We start from the raw sequence: 21,428 nt of genomic DNA, 5'->3' as shown, positions 1-21,428 counted from the left end.
AACAGCATGAAAACACTAGAAACCTTAGGGAAAACTGCACTGACCATTGTGCTCACATCTAAATACATGGGTATTTCAAAATCATGGCTTCTTTCCTCGGATTAAAAGATGACATCTTTGGGCTACTTGGTTCTACTCCAGGCTTTTTGTTCTAGGATTTTGACAGTTTGTAATTAAGCATGTGTCTCATTAGACAGTATCTTAGGTCATGTATATTCTGTGACTAAATGATTCTAGAAGGAAAAAGCTGCCTTTTATAGCATGTACATCGCTTGTGAGGACTATTTCTATGTCAAGGAAGCAGATTATGGAGTCTCTAAGATGGGCTCAGGGGGTGATGGCTCTTGTTGCTCAAGCCCAGGAACCCGACTTCAACCCTCAGAACCCACATAATGCTGAATTAAGAGTACTGACTCCCCAAAGTTGTCTGACAAGACAGCATCTCCAAATACACAGAGAATACGTTTTGGGTTTTTTTTTTTTTTTGGTCTTGTTTTTTGTTGTGTTTTGTTTTAGAAAAGCAGATTACTCATTTGCTTAAAAGCAGACAGAAAATTGTTCCCTTACCTTTCCCACGTGTGCCATTATTTTATTATACTTTTAGTTCGAATGAACCAATTTTGTTTAATGGTCTGCAGCCACTATAGGCAAAAATATCTCATCCTTTCAATAGTCCATCTTTTCAGTATACCCAGCTCAAAAAATTACAGAATTACCTGACTCATAGGGGCAAAAACAAGATATTATCCTCTAGACAGCAAATTGAAAAATCTCCCTCAATTTTCCCATCTCTGAGAAATATAATTGATCTGATTTTGCCATCTGCGTTGCCATCATTCACTCTATCACTCAGAACTGGAAACTTAGGGTTATTTTCTTTTCTCCCCACCTTTCATCACCCACGCAGAGTCACCAAGTCAAGGTGCATTCCTTTAATAATGGATCTTATTAGCAGCCTCCTCTGTTGCCATGTACGTCGAAGTCTCTATTATCCCAGACCTGGATGACTACAATAGTCTTCCTCCTTGCTAATGATTTGTACGTGGTTTCTTTCATTGTAAAGATAATACCTGCTGATTATAGGCAATTTGGAAATTTCAGGGAGATAGACAGAGAGGATCAGCTACCCATAATCCCTCTAACCTAGTTCTTTCTACTCATTGTTCTATATGTAGTTAATATCATTTTTCTAAAACTTGGGATTGTGATTTACTACATATTTGTAATTTGTTTGTACTCTAAAAAGGGGTTTTTTTGGCGAGATACTATTCTTTAAAAGTAATTTTTTCAAAAAAAAATCAATTTGAGCTGTTATTACCTATGGATAAAGTCTGACTGCAGCTGTCTTATTTTATAAGTAAAATGTCTGTTCAGCTGAAAGCTGTTAGGTTTTCACTATCCTTAGACATGATACATACCCCCTTTGTTCACTTTATGTGTCTTATCAAACTTTTCTGATACTTAGCCATTTATGAGATTCAAATACTCCATCTACTTGTGGGAAATTCTGTTATTTCATTAATTTTGGTTCTCATCTGTTATTTTTAATAAGTCATTATTTATATGTTAATTTCACTTGATTTATCTACCAATTTTCTCACTATTTTCCTCATAGCACAGTTTTGTTCTGGAAAATAAAATCAATTCTTAATTGATGGTAGCTCTTTGGTTACTAGATTTTCATATTAGAACAAAAGGGTGCATGAATCATTCTTGCACCATGGTTTGGTTATTCCCAATTATATATTTCCAAGAGTATGATTTGCATAAGCAAAGTTGCTTCTTGTATTTTACCCAGAAAATAGAAAGAACATACAGGTTAAAAACCCCTGATTCAAAACAACCCAAATTCTGAAATGTGCCAAAATCTGAAACTTCAAAAGTTCTGGATTTTGGCTGGGTGTGGTGTTAAATGCCACTTAGGAGTTAGGGCATCTAGATCTCTGTGACTTCAAAGTCAGCCTGATCTACCTAGTGAGTTCCAGGCTTGTCAGGGCTACATAGTGAGACTCTGTCTTTAAAATAAAGAAGTCTTGAAGTCTGGGTTTCTGATTTTCAGATCCAGTCTGACCAGTCTATGTATTATTCCAAATTCTAAAAAAATAAAGATCTGTTCTCAAGCATTTCAGACAAGGAACACTCAATATGTATGTAGGGCCACCAATACTTCATGACAAGTATCCTTTTCTTATTTACTTGTTAAGAACTAGATATTATTATTTTTTATAATCGTATTAGGCTGGGTGTTTATACCTTGTCCTATTTACTTTTCTAATGCTACAAAGAGACACCATGACCAAGGCACCTTATAGAAGACAAGTTTAGAAGAGGCTTACAATTCTAGAGGGCTAGAGTCATTGACCATCATGTGGGAGAGCACAGCATCACACAGGCACGATACTGCAGCAGTAGCTGAGAACTCATATCTCATCCATAAGCATGAGGCATAGAGGTAGCGTGTCCTAGAGCAGGCTTAGGAAACCTCAATTACAAATTTTTTTCAACAAGGCCACACCTCATAATCCTTCCCAAACAGCCCCACCATCTGAGGACTGAGTATGCAAACATAGAAGCCTATGGGGACCATTTTTATTCAGATCACCACATAACTTATCAATGCTTTGGTTGGCATCTGATGCGAATTTCATGTTTGCCCATAGACATTGGACATTTGGAGTGTGGTATTTTTGCTAGTCTCCATCCTGCTGAGAAGAAAAGCAAATTCAAATATCATACCGGGGCATGGCATTGAGGACCATGTGTTTCAGCATAGTGGCTCTGGAAATGACAGAGTGGGGGTGAATAGGAGAATGCATGCCCTGCTACTATTCCAAATGGAAAGATTTTAAGTAAGTCACTCTAGCCAAAGAAAAACATCTACCGTTGCAAACCAGGTGTACTTCCAGTTTGAGGCCATGCATGTACCTCCTTTGTCTAATCCATTCTCATAGCAGGAGAATGTTATTCCTCATACCTGATACCTTCTCCCTGCATACTATTCATACAGAAAGTAATGAAGCACAGGGACAGAGGCAAGAGCATTCTAGAATCTCAACCCTCAACTAACTGTGTGACTACAGTCAAGTTTCTAGACCTTATTGAGTCTCTATTTCCTCGTCTGAAAATGATACTAATAGCACTCTTTTGTTTTCTTGACGCTGTTACAAAATACTTGTGACAAATGCAACTTAAAGCAGAAAGGGTTTATTTTAGCACACAGCTCATGGTACAGTCCATCACAGCAGAGAAATTAAGACAACAGGGTCTTGAAGCAGCTGATCACCTCACATCCGCAAAGAAAAGAAAACAGATGAATGCCTACTAATGCTCAGCTTGCTTTCTGTACCTCATACAGTCCAGGATCCACTGCCCAGGAAATGGTCTCAACTACAACTGAAATGGGCCTTCTCACATCAATTAATATAACCGAGATAATCCCCTGCAAGCATATCCAATGGCCTGTCTCCCAGGTAATTCTAGATTCCGTCAAGTCAACAGCATCATCCACCACAAGCACCTATACTATAGGGTTGTTATGAGGACTTGGTAAGGTACATAAGCAAAGCACTAACTGCTCTTCCTGATATACACTAGGTGTTCGATAAGTGCTTCCAGCATCTCTTAGAGTAGCTGTTGTAATAAAGAACGCTGTGGTACAACATGTGGCCCATACATATACAGCCACCCAATTAGACAAGATGGATGAAGCAAAGAAGTGCAGACCGACAGGAGCCGGATGTAGATCGCTCCTGAGAGACACAGCCAGAATACAGCAAATATAGAGGCGAATGCCAGCAGCAAACCACTGAACTGAGAATAGGTCCCCTATTGAAGGAATCAGAGAAAGAACTGGAAGAGCTTGAAGGGACTCGAGACCCCAAAAGTACAACAATGCCAAGCAACCAGAGCTTCCAGGGACTAAGCCACTACCTAAAGACTATACATGCACTGACCCTGGACTCTGACCCCATAGGTAGCAATGAATATCCTAGTAAGAGCACCAGTGGAAGGGGAAGCTCTGGGTCCTGCTAAGACTGAACTCCCAGTGAACTAGTCTATGGGGGGAGGGCGGCAATGGGGGGAGGGTTGGGAGGGGAACACCCATAAGGAAGGGGAGGGGGGAGGGGGATGTTTGCCCGGAAACCGGGAAAGGGAATAACACTCGAAATGTATATAAGAAATACTCAAGTTAATAAAAAAAAAAAAAAAAGGTAGTGTTACCACGACACAAATCACCTATGGCCTCTTGATAAATATGCAGATTTATAAGATTCATTCCCTGACTTGACAGCATTTTTGGAGACAGTGCCCAGGGACCTGTACTTCTTGCAAGAATTCCAGGTGACTATGACTCAACTAGAGTTGAAGGATAACTAGTTGCCACAGTAAGTTTACCTACATTATACAATCTTTCTTATAGAGTGCTTCACCTACCTGCCTAGTAGTACCCTGGCCTGGGCATCACCACTCTTTACAAAAGTGGTCTGGTTTTAAAAATTAGAGTACTCTACCAAAACCCTTTTCTGCCAGCTTGTCAGTCTCCCCACTCCCTGTCCCTAGCTGAATAGCATCATTGCCAACTATGAGTCACTAATTATTATGAGAGTCAACAATAAATGCATATTATTGCCAAAAGCACTGCTCATTGGTAACAGGCATTAAAAATGTCTAAAGTGTGAGGCATGCTAACTAGTGTTTAACGTTATTATGCTCTGTATTTTAATCCACAAGACAACAGCATGAGACAGGTGCTACTCCTACTACTATTTTATAAATGGGAAAACCAAGTTACAGAAAGGCTAAGCAAGTGAGCTAAGGTCAAAAAGGCAGTAAATAAAACAGTGGATATCTGAATCCAGACATTGTGACTCCAGAACACAGGCTATTATCTAGTACACCACAGTACTTCTCTAAATGAAGTGCCCTATGCCTGTTATTACTAATTTAAGCTATCTACAGCGCTATTAATATTTATTTCATACATGTTCTTCATTATCTCATTAGAGTGAATGCATTTATCACAGAAACCTCAAGTTCCTATGCACCCATGCCTTAAGTGTGTAGTGAGGCATAGAATCTGGAATGTGAGTCTGGAGGAAACTAACAGCTGGGGTGAGTCTGTTCTCTCTGTATGTGCTTAGAGTCCAGCTTTCTAATGCAATTGCATGAACAAAGTACATCTTAGCTGTTAATCCTATCTGTATTTACCTCTTCTAATTTTGAAAAATATCTAAAAGTTGAAGGCCTATCTCTTAGGTTAGTTTCCAAAAGGAGGCTCTTCCTCCTATGTGTTTAGATAAAATATCTCATTCCTCGGAAAGAGGATAGAGTCCACTGACCTGAGAAAAATAGGGTGTTCTGAGAATTTTGTAGTTAGTGTGCTTGGCCAGATATTCAACATTTTTAAATCTACTCTTTCATCTTTTAAATCAAGTGTAGCCTAAAATGACCAATTTGGCTTGAGGAGGGGACTCAATAGATAAGACCATTTTTCTGTGTAAACATGAGGATCGGGGTTTGAAAAGTCAGCATCCATTTAAAAAACTGTGCATGGCTGCTGGTGCATATAACCCCAGTGCTGTGCAGGGTAGGGACATAGGATCACTTGCTGTCTACCTGCCTCACTGCAGCTTCAATGAGGATCCTTTTTGCAAAGGAATAAGGTGGAGGGAATCCCCTCAACATCCTCCTCTGGCTTCAACGTATGTAACCACTCCCCCAACATATAATATCCACACAATATCCAAGTTGAAGGATTCCGATTCATGCTGCAATATGATAAACCCTGAAGACAGGATGCTAAATAAAGCAAGCCCAACTCAAAAAGGCAAATATTGCGCGATTCCAAATACAAGATATAAATGAGAATAGACAAACACACAGGGCAGACTACAGAACAGTGGCTGCCAGTGCGAAGGGCTGAGAGAACAGGAAGTTTGAGTTTGGTGAGGTACGATTTCCATTAAGGATGATGAACAAGTTCTAGAAGTAGATACTGATAATGATTGTAAAACATGGAAAATGTATTGAAGGCTTCTGAACTATCTACTTAAAATGACTGGAATAGTCAATTTCATGTTATGTGTATTTTTCCATCAGCTTTCAAAATCTCATACCGTATTTCAATCCCCAACGGGAGCAGTACTTACCAGGGTATCATCATTCTGGTCTCCAAACATTTCTTTAAAAATCTTGCCAGGATCAGGAATTGGAGGAAATATAATGATCTTAAGCCTTTAAAGAAAACAGAGATACTTTTTAGATCTAACCTTCTGGTGCATTGCAATCTCTCACATAAATACAGTTATATTAAAAATAGGCATGCAAAAGTCACAGTATACACTGTGTGTGTGGGGGGGGGATAGTACAGGACACTGATCCAAGAACTCAGAGAGGCAGGCAGATCCCTGTGAGTTTGTGGCTAGCCTGGTGTACAGAGCAAGTTCCAGGACAGCCAGAACTGTTACACAAAGAAACCCTGTCTCAGAAAAGAAAATGTCATAATACACAAGTCACTTTTAGTAAAATACCTTTGCAATGAAGGAACTGTAAAAAAAAAATCTTTAAATGGCTATGGGAAATCAGTGTCATAAGAGTACCAAGTCTGGAAGGAAATGAGGCACCAACTTAAACAAATTACTTATAGCACTTAAAAATAATGGAAGCCAGGCACAGTGATAAACATCACAGCACTCAGGAGGCAGAGATACATGAATTGCTGTAAAGTCAAGGCTGGTTGGGTCTATGTAGTGAACTCCACACCAGCCATGGATACATAGTGAGACCCTGTCTCTAAAATAAAATAAAATAAAATAAAATAAAATAAAATAATGGTGAGAATCTTAGACAGACAAGAAGTTTGCTTTTTATAATTTAGAGAATAAAAAATATGTATATATAGCTGAGTCTAGAGGCACAGACTATAATCTTGGCTGCTTAGGAGCTTGAGGCAGGAGGGTTGCAAGTTCAAAGTCTATGTAGCTTAGATCCTATGTTAAAAAGTAGGAAATAGGTCAGGGACATGGCTTTGTGGTTATAGTGCTTGCCTATAGCATGCACAATCACATAGATTCAATGCTCAGCACTGCCAAAAACAAAATCTGTTGAGTTTTTTTGGGGGGTTGATTTATTTGTTTTGTGTTTAAACAGTATCTCAAGTGGCTCAAATTTTCCATAAACTTGATACGCAGCTAAGGCTGACCTTGAACTATTTTGCCTCTACCTGCCAAGTACTAGGCTTACAGGCATGCACTATTCCACAGAGCCAGAATGTGGGGTTTTTTTTTTAATCTTTATTAAGTTGAGTATTTCTTATTTACATTTCGATTGTTATTCCCCTTTCCAGTTTCCGGGCCAACATCCCCCTAATCCCTCCCCCTCCCCTTCTTTATGGGTGTTCCCCTCCCCAAACTCCCCAGAATGTGTTAATATTTTTTCCTTTATTACTTCCCTCCCATGTTTTCTTGTACCTTAGTGATGCACATGCCAGACAAGTGAGCTGCTGCCTAGCCATGTCTTCAGCCCCCTCCTCTCCAGCTCTCAATCTTTTCTGTGGGCTTGCCTCACCTCTCAGGGTGTGTCTCCAGGTGCACCCCACCATTCAGTCCTTTGTCCTCCAGTATCTCCATCTAAGTGTTTGCGTTAGTCATTTTAATGCCTAAAGATAGGACTCTGCCGTTATCTCTCCCTTAGAGATCTTCCTTAAACTCAAGGTCCAAGTATATAGTTGTCTACTGAACCTATCAACTTGGACCCTTACTAGGTATCTCTAACAATGGGTGAACAACTGAAATCCTCCTCTTTCTCTCAGAGGGAGCTCTGCTTGCAATTCCTTCCATCTCTCAGGAAATGTCACTGACTCTCAGCTGTTCAAGACCAAAAACTGGGATCGTCCATTTCCCTCATACTGACATCAGCAAGTCTTGTTAGTTTGGGCTTTCAAAATATAGCCCACATTTACCTAACCATTTCTTCCTTTTTCCATGGCTAACCTAGTACACATTACTTTCAATGGCTCTAATGTTGAATGCCTTGAATTCCAACACTCCGTAGGCAGAGGCAAATGGATCTCTGTGAGTTTAAGGCCAGCCCGATCTACAGAAAGAATCCCAGGCTACCCAAGGCAACATACTGAGACCCAGTCTCAAAACAAAAGAAAACAACCAAAACAAACAGACTGCTTTTATCCTTCCTGACAAACACTGATGCCCTTTAACTAACACACTTGTTTCTAGTCTTGTGCAAACCAAGTCTTTAATCGTGACATGATCCTATACAGAACAGTACACCAGACCACACAAATCCTCTGCTTTGTGTGACTATTCCAACGTCTCTTACTATGCCTAGGATAAAAATTTCAGTTCCTTGTCATGTCCTACCTAGTCCTATCTGCCAGCTTCTCCGGCTTCAACTCTGGCCACCCTCCCTTATGTAACTGGCTTGTCCAGCCACACATGAGAAGCCCATATCAGCACCTGAGCCTCTGTACTTACTTTTCCCTTGGTCTGGACAAATATCCGAATGGCTTGTACCTTTACTTTGTGAGTCTCTCCTCAAATGATCATGTTCTTGAAAAGGACTTCCCTGGCCACTGTGTGTGAAATGCGTCTTCTATCATTGCCTACCTCTACTTCCTGCTAACCTGACTTCCTGCTATGTATGTGCTCTCTTCCCTCTAAACATATAGATGGGGACTTAGTTCCATTCACTGTCATAAGGCTGGTACTTTGGACAGTAGCTAGCATACAAATAGATATACAACATAAAATGTTGAAATAATGCTAAAACATTGGTTCTGGGTCCGGATCAATTGTTTCTTTCCAATTGTTAGTGTTTACTGCAAGAGCAATAAACTCCTTCTGGTAAGGAGAAATAAAACAGCTTTTCTCCTTTTGGCACACAGTCTCACAGAGCTAAAGGAGGCCTTCAGTTCATTGTGTAGCTGAGCAGAGTGAAACTCTTGCTTCTCCTTGCCCCCACCTCCAAAGTGTTTGGATTACAGGTGTGCACCCCCCTGCTCTTCAATAAAAGCACTCTTAAGGATAAGTAGTATATGTTAGTGACAATCTGGTAGCATTCTCTTTCTTGTGGCATGAAGTAGCAGCCTGCTTTGCATTAACATTAAAGTCATTTCAATAGCAATAGATTTCATTTCATATTTTCTTCTTCTTTGTTGGTGCTAGAAATTGAACCAGAGACTCAAACATGCTATGTATCCTACCACTGAGCTTCACTCCCAGACCCAAGTTTTTTTTTTAAAGTTGTGCTTGAAGTTTGAGGGACAGAGCACACATGTGGGTGAACATGCCATTGTGTACAGAAGAGAGGTCAGACAACAAATGTTGTGGAAATGGTCATTTCCTACATTTACATGGGTTCTAGGGATGAAACTTACATCACCAAGATGATTCTGTAAGTGCCTTTACCTGTAAGTGCCTTGCTAAGCGCCTAAAGACCCTATTTCTAAAAGCTCATTCCAAGAGTTACTGCTGATAAGTGAGGTACTGAAAAGAGTCAATGAACCCAACCCAGGGTCTATTTTTAGCAATGTTAAACAAACATTTACACAAGGAGCCATGCCTGTGCAGTGCTGTGGGAAACTCAGTTGATGATTCCTTTACCACAAAAGGAGCACACCAATGCTTTGCCCGTCAATTTCAGCAAAAGTCACATAAGATAATTGTGCAAAAACAAAACGTGAGGCAAACACAGTGAGAATGAGGAATAACAGGCATAGCACCGGGGCTAGCGGGAATGATGACGTCTGCCTGGGTGGGTGGCTTACCTTTTCAGGTAAAAAAGGAGAATTATGATTACCACTGCGACAAAGACTGGAATGATGAGTAACATGGTGGTGTAGAAGGTGGAATTCGGCTCCTTACCTACAGAACAGGAAGCAATCATGGAGACGTGAGAACTAAAAACACTTTTGTGTGTGCAATAAACAGTTCTACTTATGAGTGAGGTCACAGATATTTCTTCCCTATGCCTCCAACCATTTTCTCTCCAAACTCTCTAGTTATCCTGTAATAGTCTGAAAAATGATCCTGCTCTGGTGACTGAGCTTTCTAGATGAGTGAACACCTTAAGGATTGTTTGCAACCAGGGCATCTTAATTTGTTTTAGACTGTATTAAATAAAAAATTTTATATCTACTTACAATGGCTGTCCTTTCCTTACGCTTAAAGATGAATTATCGTATTGTCTCAGTGGCCACTATTGTTTACTTAGGTAAATCCTAACACGTACCATCATTATGATTCTTAAGAGTGCCTCCCCTACTCTGACATGCTTATCTCCGAGCTATGCTATTATTCAATATTATCTCAGCTCTATTCAGGAGATAAGGCTCAGGCAGGCTTAAAATATAGACCTATCTAATTACAAATTTCAGCTTTCTACAGCTAATATGTGGAAGGCAATTAATCTATTTCTACGTTCATATTTCCCACAAGGGCATGGGTGTCTCGAAATCATCATCAGGGCCTAATGCCCTTGTTTTAGGGAGCTCCTAAAATGACCCCAAATGATTCCTGTTCCCTAATGATCATAGTCTTATATAATCCCCCTCCTTGACATGGGATACACTAATTGACTCACTTCTAAGTAAGAGAAATAGCACCAGTGATGGTTTCTTGTTTCCAAGACAGGCGATGATGGGCTATGGTTTTCACAAGGCTGTTCCCTTACATACCCTTTCTGGCTAGGATTGCCCAACTGAGGAAGCAAATTTCAATGTCAGAAATTAGCCCTGTGAAGTGGCCAAATGGGACATGGAACTAAAAATATATTTGTATTAGTTTCCTACTGCAGAACATCATAGATACTTAGGGAAAAAAGTTTTCTCTCATAGTCCTAGGAGTGAGAAGTTGAAAATCAAGATCCTGTCAAGGAAGGCCATGCTCCCTCTGAAGGTTCTAGAAATCTCACACCTTTTCCCAGCTTCTGTTAGCTCCTACAATCTTTGGGATTTCTTGCTTGTAACTACCTTACTCTAGAATCTTCATCTAACCTTCCCCTCTAGTGTTTCTCTATGTAATCTTTTCTTTCCCCCCCTTTGGTACACCCAGAAGTGGACTCTCTATCCTCAATCAAGCCTTTGCCTTAGATGAGATTACAGTACCACTTACACCCCTGATGCAATCTTGGGAAGCATCTACATAAACCCTGCTATTCTCCTTACCTGGAGAAACTAGGAGATGGTAGGTGTCTGCTATTTTAAGCTGTTAAACTTTGGTTAACTTGCTTGTTTCTCTGTAATTTCTCTGTAGCCTTGAGAGTCTTAAGGCTGGTCCACCATGCAGCCAGGGCTGGCCTTAAAACTTATGCCAACTGTCCTGGCTCAATCTTTTAAGTATTAGAATTACAGGTATTAGCCACCATTCCTAGATACTGTGCTGGTGTGCTTTGCTGTGCAAAAACAGATAAATAATGCAAACTTGCCTGAAACACAGCTTATTCAGTCTCTTGATGAATATGGAATTATATTACTCAAAAAAACCATTTCTGACTATTTTTAACAGCTGTTCAGTCTTATGTTGATTCTATATTGCCCCCAGTGGCCACCAGAAGAAAAGCAAATTTCCTCTTCTACCCAGCAATGCTTTAAATATAAGAACTCAACAGTTAAGCCTTCTCAACGTAACTTCATATATGGTTCCTTATCAATTTTGAGGTTCTTCCATATACTCATTAGCCCTTTGCCTTTCAGGACAGACGCCAGTCAGCCATTGCATCTCCTATGATATGATGCTCCACTTACAAATCGAGAAAGGGGCTGCCACATATTTTGTGTGTTTACACGTGCAAGTGAAAATGTTCGTGTATGTACAAACCAGAGTTAAAGTTAGATGCCTTTCTACCATTTTTGTTGTTGCTGTTGTTTGTTTTTGGTTTTCTGAGACAGGGTTTTTCTGTGTAGCTCCGGCAGTCCTGAAACTCGCTCTGTAGACTAGGCTGGCCTCTAACAGAGAGATCTGTCTGCCTATGCCTCCTAAGTGCTGGGAATAAAGATGTGTGCCACCACCCAGCTTTATTTTTTTTTAACTTTTATACCCAACCCTGAAACACCATCTTAACTTGTGAGCTGTACCAGCACTGCTATCCAATACGGCACATATACTTTCTCTGGCCCCCACTCCACAACTCAAACAAGTATCTCCCATCCTTTATTTTGAGCATGGCTTGCTCAGGGTAGCCACTACCTTCCTTTTCAAACCTACATTCAGGCTTATCTCTATTAAATACCACTAAGCTCACTGCTAGTCTCCCGAGGCCATTAATCAGCATACAGGACAGGCCTTTGGCACGAGTCAACTTGAAAATTTGATGATGCCTGCTTTCTGTGTTTTTCTTTGCCTTGCTGATAAAGATGGGGATGGAGCAGAGGTGAGGAGAACACCCCGTGGCACTGTACGTGGTCTATTAACCCTACCCGAGTTGACAACAATTAAATGGAAAAGAAATGTTTATTTTAAATACTCTCTGGCACCGAAAAAGAATGGTAGCCACTTTCCCAATCTATTTTATGTTTCAACTTAATTTCCAGCCATCACTGTTTTACGCCGAAATGACACTGTACTCTCTTACCTATACTCAGCGCTTCGCTCCAATTACTCCACAGGTCGTTGTCATCAAAGCATAACTTGTTTGTTTTGACTCTTACTCTGACTGTGTAGACAGTGTTGGCAAGAACACCGGGAGATATGAAACAACTTGCACCCTTAGATATAAAATGTACAAAAAAATATTACCAGCTTATTCCCTTTAACTCTACCGTTGATTTATAACATAATTATTGGCCAAATTCTGTGTGGGATTAAGACTTGGATTACAATTCCATTGACTTTGACTCCCCCAAAGCATTTGCAATAGCCTACAGAACAAAATGGTTGGACTTTCACCACACCAAGCATTTCAAATTTCACTGTGCCTGACCTGTCCCACCTCTAGTTATCAGTGTTCAAGCCCAAATAGTCAAAGCTGAATTGACTGACCTCCATGTTTCTATCAAATTCAGAATTCTGGCATTTGTCCTCTTCAACCTTGGAAAAAAAAGTTCGAAATTTTCTTAAAAAGGGTTTATGTCTCTAGTCATTTCTAACAAGTTTTCCTTGCATCCTATTAAAAGACCATATGGACTGAAGAGATGGCTTAGCAGCTAAGAGCACATGATGCTCTCCCAGAGGACCACAGTTTGATTCCAAGCAGCCATGTCAGGCCAGTCACAACCACCTGTAACTCCAATTCTAGGAACTAACATAGAAATTTGAGTTTTTTCAAAAATAGTAAAAACAAAAAAATTAATCAAGCAAAAAAATGTGCTTAGTCTTAATAGTCAAACTTCTGTCAAAGAAATAGGTTTTTTTTTGTTGTTTTAGTTTTAGTTTGTGTGCACTGATGTTTTGCCTGCATGTGTGTCTGCGAGAGGATGTTGTACCCCATGCAACTGGAGTTACAGACAGTTGTGAGCTGTGGTGTTGGGAACTGAATCTTTGGAATCGTCTTTTAGAAGAATAGCTAGTGCTGTTAACCACTGAGCTTGCTCTCCAGCCCTTAAGCAAAAATCTTAATCCCAAGTTTGTGTCTTTAACTACTGGAGACCACTTTAATTCACCTCTTAATAGTAGTAACTACCATTTTTCAACTGTCTAGAATTTACTACAAAGATATTTCTCTAAGGACTTCTGATGTAGTAGCTCATAATAATCCATGAAATTAGTATTATTGGAACACACATTTTTGAGAAACTAAGGCTAAAGAAACATTAAGTAACTTTCACACAGCTTCTAAGTCAGTGTGACCTCAAAGGTTAGTCTCTGTATCTTCAACTTGGACTAAAATTATTTAATAAATCGTCATTAAGTAAGGGCTAGGTCTATAGCTCAGCGATAGAACATTTGCCTAGCATGCTTGAGGCGTTAGGTTCAAGCCCTAGTAGTTAAAAGACACTACAGTCTTGTTGAATTAAGTTATATAAATGTCACACACAATATAATTATATATACTATATTATAATATACAATATATAATAAAATATGTAGTATATAATAATATATTTATGTTATACAAATATTGTAGTACATGTATTATATAGATAACATATTATAATATCATATTATACATATATAACATACAGTATCTATTATATAATGTTTACATATATATAAAACTTCTGAACTAAAGAAAGCACATACACCAGGGATGTAACATACATAAATTAGACTATATTCTACTTGGAATTGCTCTGTTTATGTGTTTGAGTTTAATTCTTTCTTTTTTTTAATATGTATTTATTTATTTATTATATTTTATTGAAGTACACTGTCACTGTCTTCAGACACACCAGAAGAGGGCATCGGATCTCTTTACAGATGGTTGTGAGCCACCATGTGGTTGCTGGGAATTGAACTCAGGACCTCTGGAAGAGCAGTCGGTGCTCTTAACCGCTGAGCCATCTCTCCAGCCCTAATTCTTTCTTTAAACAGATGTTCACCAGCTGCTTCCTTGCTAAATGTCACCAGTTCTTTGTGTGCTAATTCTGAGCTTTGCTGACTAGACCCTTCTTTTTCTTTCTGAAAGACTACTTGAGGAGTTGTTTGTTGGAATTGCAGTTTGGGTGATGGGTAAACTGGATCATGAACTTGTCCTATCACACTGGGGTATAGTCAGAAGGAGCTTAGAACAGAATTGCAAATAAGGTAGGAATTGTTTTCTTATACCCCACCCCTTCCCTGACAACTGCCTACTTGTGCTCTGTGTCTTTGTTTTCCTTCTCTCAACTGTATTAGCAGCTGCTGATCCATACATAAGGATTTACAGTGGAACAAGATCAAATCACAATGATTTGCTGACTTTGGCATTTGTATATTTGGAAAATGGTTCAGGAAAGAAGAGACATCAGGCTGCAGCTTGATCTCTCAACTGGCACTTGACACTTGTGATTTCTCAGCAGGCCAGTGGTTCCAGAAATAGGACACGGACGTCACCTGCATGGCCTTTTCTTGTATGAAGGAACTATGGAAACAATAGTCTTTCCTCACCCTGCTGGCCTGTTAGCTCTTTAAAAATGCTGGCGTGGAACATTTAGTGAATGGCACTGAGTTCTAAAATAAGTAGTGGTATGTGGTCGTCTTTGATCTATATTTAAAAGTTCTTTTGACGGGGCAAAAGAGATAGCTCAGCCATTAAGAGCACTGTCTGCTTTTCCTAAGGAGCTGAGTTCAATTCCCAGCAACCTCAGGGTAGCTCACAACTGTTGGTAATTCCAGTTGCAAGGGATCTGATACCCTCGCACAGGCATACATGCAGGCAAAATAAAATATAAAATAAAAATAAGTAAATTGCTTAATCTGTGTGGTGGTTGTATTCAACTTTAATTCCAGCACTCAGGAGGCAAAGACAAAGGCAGGCAGATTCCTGAGTTCAAGGCTAGTCACTACAGAGTGAGTTCCAGAACAACCAGAGCTACACAGAGAAACCCTGTCTCAAACAAAACAAAACAAAACAAAACAAAACCAAGAGACTTTTGCTTGAATCTATTTAGTTTTTATATTATGCACTAGCATTTTGCCTGCATGTATGCAACATGGGGCCCACAAAGGTCAGAAGATGGCATCTAATCACTGCAACTAGAATTATACCCATGTGGGTTCTGAGAACCAAACCCAAGCCTTCCAGAAAACCAGCCAGTGCTCTTAATCACTAAGCCACCCCTCCAGCCCCCTTTGCTTAAATCCTGACTCTTCCTTTTCCCAGAAACATGGCCTTAGGTAAGTACAATTACAGGGATCAAATCACATGACATAATAGATTCTCAGGCTTGGGTTTCTAATTGAGAGATTAGTGATTTCTAAATGTGAGAATTAAGAGAAAATACTTACTAATATACCTACTAAGTAGTTGTTGCTAGTACCAAGAACAGACAAAGCCAACACTAACCAATGCCTGCTGGGTACTTTCAGTGGAGAGAGGAGGCATACGTGTGATCAGGTTTGAAATGGCCGCATAATTGAGGGGCTAAATGAGAAGCAGTACATGTCTCTGCCGTCCACACAGAAGCACCAGGGGAGTGTACAGGTTGGAGTGATCAAAATACTTACTTTGTTTTCAATCTAAACATCCCCCTCTCCCACTCAGACATCATTTCACTTTGCATGGGGACACCATGTTTTCTAATACTAACAATGGCTATACACGAACAGGTTCATCTGCAAACACCCCGAAGGGCTCTGTTCTACTGTGGAGCAGGGCACTCCCTGTGGAGTTCAAGAATGTTAATACTAACTTATTTTACAAAGCATTTTAAGTGTTCCATGATGTGCTAAAACAACTAGACCCAGAAAGTTTAACCATGTGCAAGGTACTGGGTTCCTTTAAAAGAACAATGTAAGGTGCTTTGATATGTAACTTCTAAAGGAACCAGGCAGGTAGTAAATAAAAGTGAGTGGTACAATCTCTGTGGTTTCAAGGCGCCATCTTATGGAAATAGACACCTAGAATGGTCTAATTTTAAATCTGTACCTGAAACAGATTTTAGTTATTGCATTGAGTGTGTGTGTGTGTGTGTGTGTGTGTGTGTGTGTGTGTGTGTGTGTACATGTGTGCTCCTGTACATATAGTCGTATGACTGCTACTGGAACATTTGTAGAGGAAAACTTACAGGCGTTAGTTCTCTCCTTCTACGCATGTGGGTCCCAGAGATCAAACCCTGGTCATCAGGCTTAGCAGCAAACCTCTTTATCCGCTGAGCTACCACACCAGATGACATTACTTCTCCCAATTAAAATGCAGTAAGCAAACAAAATCTGACAAGAATCTATGAAGCTTAAAAGATGAACAATGGGACTGATGCCCTACGGTGACACCATATTCTGGTGAAAGCCCCACGGAGACTTCCAATTTGTATGTTTCTCATTGGTTTTTGGACAGTGGACATGTGTGTGATCCAACAACCTCTGACTATTCCAATTTGACTGCATTGCTTGCCACAGACTCCACAGAAACCTAACAGCCTTTCCTAGGTCTCTCCGCACCTGCATGGTTTTATCTCGGCCTATTGCTTAGACATCTTTCCTGCAATATTTTGACCATACTTGCTCACTCTGTCTTCACAGTCCACATTGCAAGCTCATTTTTAACTCTATGTTTTCTTTTGTTGTTTTAAGCTGCTGTCCCTTCTGATGTGAGTTCCCCATATAGTTCCTGCTCTTTTTGTTTTAGAGTAGATTTTTTTAATTGGATATTTTTTATTTACATTTCAAATGTTATCCCCTCTCCCGGTTTCCCATCCACGAACCCTTCTTGTATGAAGGTGTTTCCCCATGCAACCACCCACACCTTCCCACCTCCCCACCCCACACTGACATTCCCCTACACTGGGGAGGGGGGGTAACCTTGGCAGGAACAAGGGTTTCTCCTCCCATTGGTGCTCAACAAGGCATTCTTTTCTCATCTCAAATGTAATTATTTCATATGACTTCCCTTCTAGTCATTCTGCTTACTCATTTGATGTTTGTCATAATACGCACTGAGAATTCAGTTTACACTTACCTGTTTTCTAATTGTCAATCTTTGTGAAGAAAAAAAAAAGAAAGAGAAACATGTTTGTCAGCTGTCACTGCCTAATAGCTGTAGCCGTAGTGAGTGAAAGTGTCTACGACATGGAAAACAACAAACCCTCTAGCCTATTGGCCTATAAACCATCAAAACTTGCAACATACCATATTTTTTTTAAAAAAAGTATCATTATCTCTCACAAATGTTAAGAGCTACTCCTCCTCCTCATGATTTTACTGCAAGAAATTCAAATGAAAGAAACTAATCCAAGAAAAACTATGGTCTAACAAAACTTACCTCTAAAGAGTTAGAATTATAGCTGTCAGTTTGAGTGCTATTGACTTCTACTTCATAAGACAAACATCTGCTACTGAAATTCTGTGGGTTCTTCCACTGCACGAATAAGGCACCATTTTTGAGGAAAAGATGTTTAATATGTGGAGGACCGGGTTTCACTGAAAGATAGAAGAAAGCAAATTAGTTTCTACATGTTTATTTAATTACATGTATATAAGATGTGATTATATATGTAAACTCGATAATGAAGGTTCACAAAGTTAAATCAAAATAGGGCTGATGGCTTTTAATGGCTTCACATGATCTGATATAGAGTTTGAGAATTTCTGATTAGCCATAATTAGCAGAGGAAGTGTATTTCAATCTGCCCAGTAAAATGGATTTCAGGAGAGTCTTTGGGGTTATCTAGTAAATGACATGAACTCTGATCTGAGTATAGTCAGAAAGTGATTCAGGTAGAATCGGGGCATCTAGCTGCCACCCAGAGAAAAAAGAAGAGGCTTTCTTAGATCCAGATGTGCTTCCTCCACATGGGCAACAAAATCCGAGGCATAAAAGGTTTCTGTAGCTCTCCCTCACCAATGCTAATCCAAGACCCCAATTTTAAAAGTACCCTGGCCTCTATTACAAGCCATACCATAGCTGCGCTTTAAGAACATTATATTAAGTGAAACAAGCCAGTCTAAAACCATGTTGTGCTTCTACTCATGTGAAATGCTACAGAAGCTATAGTCAAAGAAACAAAATCCAAAAAGGTACTGCCAAGTACTTTAGGGAAGCCAAGTTAATGTTTACTATGGAACTAGGTAGAACTTCACTTTTGCATGATGAAAAACTCATAGATGCCAGGTGGTGGTGACACACACCTTTAATCCCAGCACTCAGCGGGCAGAGGCAGACAGATCTCTGACTTGGAGGCCAGCACGGTCTACAGAATGAGTTGCAGTCCAGCCAGAAATACAGAGAACCTTCTCTCACAAAAACAAACAACAAAAAAAAGAAAGAAAAAAGAGAAAGATTTGCAGAGGTCTGCTGTACAACAGTATGAAAATACTTAACACCAACCCCAATTAAGGATAAAATATGTTTGAAAGTAGTAGCCGGGTCAGTTTTCTTTAGCAGAGGTAAACAATACTTAAGAACAAGGAACAGAAGATAATGGGCAATTAACAGAAAACAGGTAGAGGTCATCTTCTTGTCACGAAGAAGTATTGTTTATATATCACCATTAATCCCAGAAAGAATAGTAATAATAAACCCTAAAACCCTACGCTATGATAGTTTGCCAGCCAAGCAACAGGAAAATGAAGGGCTTTGCTTCAGCCAATTCCATGTGATAAACTATCCTGATATCATTCTCTTGGCCTACAAGCAAGGCTGCTTTTGGTCCCCCGATACAGTTGACTTCCAAGACTATCTGGGGGGAATGATAAGCAGTGTTCTGCTTACAGATTTAGAAATGTCTTTGTCAACCGATACCTCTTTTTTTTTCTATAAATCATCCACGTCACTTGGCATTTAGTCAGAATCTGAGCTGCCTGGTAGGTTACTGCAACAAGCAAACTGATGTACTGACATTATTTTTACAAAATTGTTTTAGATACCTCATGTACTTTGGCTCTGATGAGATGAGGTCAAGGGGGACTTTAGATACACTTCATTTTATAAATAAGGAAACACTCAAAAAAGAGTCTATATGCACTGACAAGAGGACGTACTAGATCCTCAACATGATCTTTGTTCTTCAAGTTGAAGCCTTTTGCTGGTTAAATGTTTGTCAACTTCACACAAACTGGAGTCACCTGGGAAGAGGGAACTCAATGGAGGAAGTGTGTCTATCAGACAGACCTGCGAGCATGTCCGTAGAGCACTTTGTTGATTAATGATTGATGTGGGAGGACCCAGCTCACTGTGAGCAGTGCCACCTCTGAGTAGGCTGAGCAGGCCATAGGGAGAAAGCCAGTAATCAGCCTTCATTTACAGTCCCTGCTTCAGTTCCTCCCTTTAGGTTCCTGCCTTGAGTTTCCTTTAGTGATGGGCTGTGGCATGGAAATGTAAAGAAAAATAAATCCTTTCTTCCCCAAGTTGTTTTTGACACGTTGTGTTTGATTAAAGGAACAGAGAAGCAAACTAATACTGGCCCCTAACAAACCAACACTTAGACAATCCAGTCAAATATGGCTGTCCTAGATGTCATGGCTGACAATATATGTACCACATCGAGTTCAATATTGTGGATATGGTGGTGAGAATATAGTTCCATAATAGAGCATAGTTTAGCATTCACAGAGTCCTAAATTCAGTCATCAGTATTATTACTAGAAGAATGCTAGCAAAAATCCTGGGGAGATTAGATCCCATCAAAGTTTTTCTAGCCAAAAGGTTATTCAGGGACTATATGATCAGATGAGCATCTCCTCCAGAGTATCAAAGTGAAAAGAGATCTTCTAGGGAGACAGCCCAGGTTGCAATCTTGGCTGTATAACTGATTGTCCTGTAAGTCAACAAGAAGACTGCATGCAGTACTCATGTTCCAGAAGCACCACTTACAAGCTTGCTTCTTAAAGCCTCTATCAAAACAGCTTATGCAAATGCAGTCTCTTGGTTTGGGAAGATCTTAGGACTAAAAATAATTATCTTCAACTATTTGTTTTAATGATTCAAAAGTCGGGACAACCTTGTATTCATACTGTCCAAGTGGGCTTTGGAAACTTACCATTGGAAGTGAAGGACACTATTTTGTAGGATGGCCTAATTTTCCCAGCATTATCCTTGACCATTATCTGAATGTTATGATGTTCATAATTAGATTCCACTTTAGTCAATTTAAAGGAACAACCAATGTGTTGACCTTCTCTGTGGATGTTTTCACATTGAAGACTTTTCCCCAGGCTGCTGTACCTACAAGATAAAATGAGACAACACTCTATTACTTTGAAAAAGGTCAAGAGGCAAGGGTAGTCATTTTTAACGGCTGAAAGAAATGTCCACGAAATGAAATACCTTAAAGCAAGGCATGCTAGCTGTTTTTAAAAGCCCATTTTCTAGTGTGCCTCATTTCATATTCTAGAGGAAAAGACCATCCTTTGTTGATGGGTATTAGTATTCACCATAGCCATGAACACTGGAATCCTGACCTGCCTCTTCTGCATGAGGGAGGAAGTTCTGAAGCCAGGATGAGAAGTTTTCCACCTTCTGAAAACGCATATATACTCAATTCCTGTGGTTCCCCTGCGCTCTGCTATGCCTATTCTTTCTTTGCCTTCTCAGTTTGTTTTCTTCCTTCCTCCCTGCTCTCAGGGGTGGAAGAGTCACTGACATCCTTCTCTACTTGTGTTTTGTGTGTGTATGTATATATCCATGTGTGTGGGAGCAGATATGGATGCAGGCAAGAAGGGAATATTAGGTATTTTTCTCAAATGCTCTCCACTTCCTGAGATAGGGTCTCTCACTGAACTAGGAGTTTTGGTTACATTGCCTGATCAGCCCCATGAATCCTTCCATCTCCTCCACCCTAGTATTAAGATTAAAGGCATATACCACTGCACCCAGCTTTTTAAAAAAAATCTGGATGC

General features: G+C 39.8%; 1 protein-coding gene across 1 annotated transcript in view; it reads right to left on the bottom strand.

Annotated features, from left to right (window-relative positions):
• The window catches only part of Il13ra1 (interleukin 13 receptor subunit alpha 1), a 60,741-nt gene that overhangs the window by 10,095 nt on the left and 29,218 nt on the right, over positions 1 to 21,428 (bottom strand). Inside the window, 6 exon segments of the mRNA NM_145789.3 lie at positions 6,150 to 6,234; positions 9,785 to 9,881; positions 12,589 to 12,721; positions 12,996 to 13,043; positions 17,854 to 18,011; positions 20,570 to 20,754. Coding sequence (NP_665732.2) covers positions 6,150 to 6,234; positions 9,785 to 9,881; positions 12,589 to 12,721; positions 12,996 to 13,043; positions 17,854 to 18,011; positions 20,570 to 20,754 — 706 coding nt within the window.

Source organism: Rattus norvegicus, chromosome X, assembly GCF_021556685.1.
Source record: "Rattus norvegicus strain SHRSP/BbbUtx chromosome X, alternate assembly SHRSP_T2T, whole genome shotgun sequence".
Classification (NCBI taxonomy): domain Eukaryota; kingdom Metazoa; phylum Chordata; class Mammalia; order Rodentia; family Muridae; genus Rattus; species Rattus norvegicus.
The sequence above is the reverse complement of the archived record's forward strand: the minus strand, read 5'-3'. Positions and strand labels throughout refer to the sequence as shown.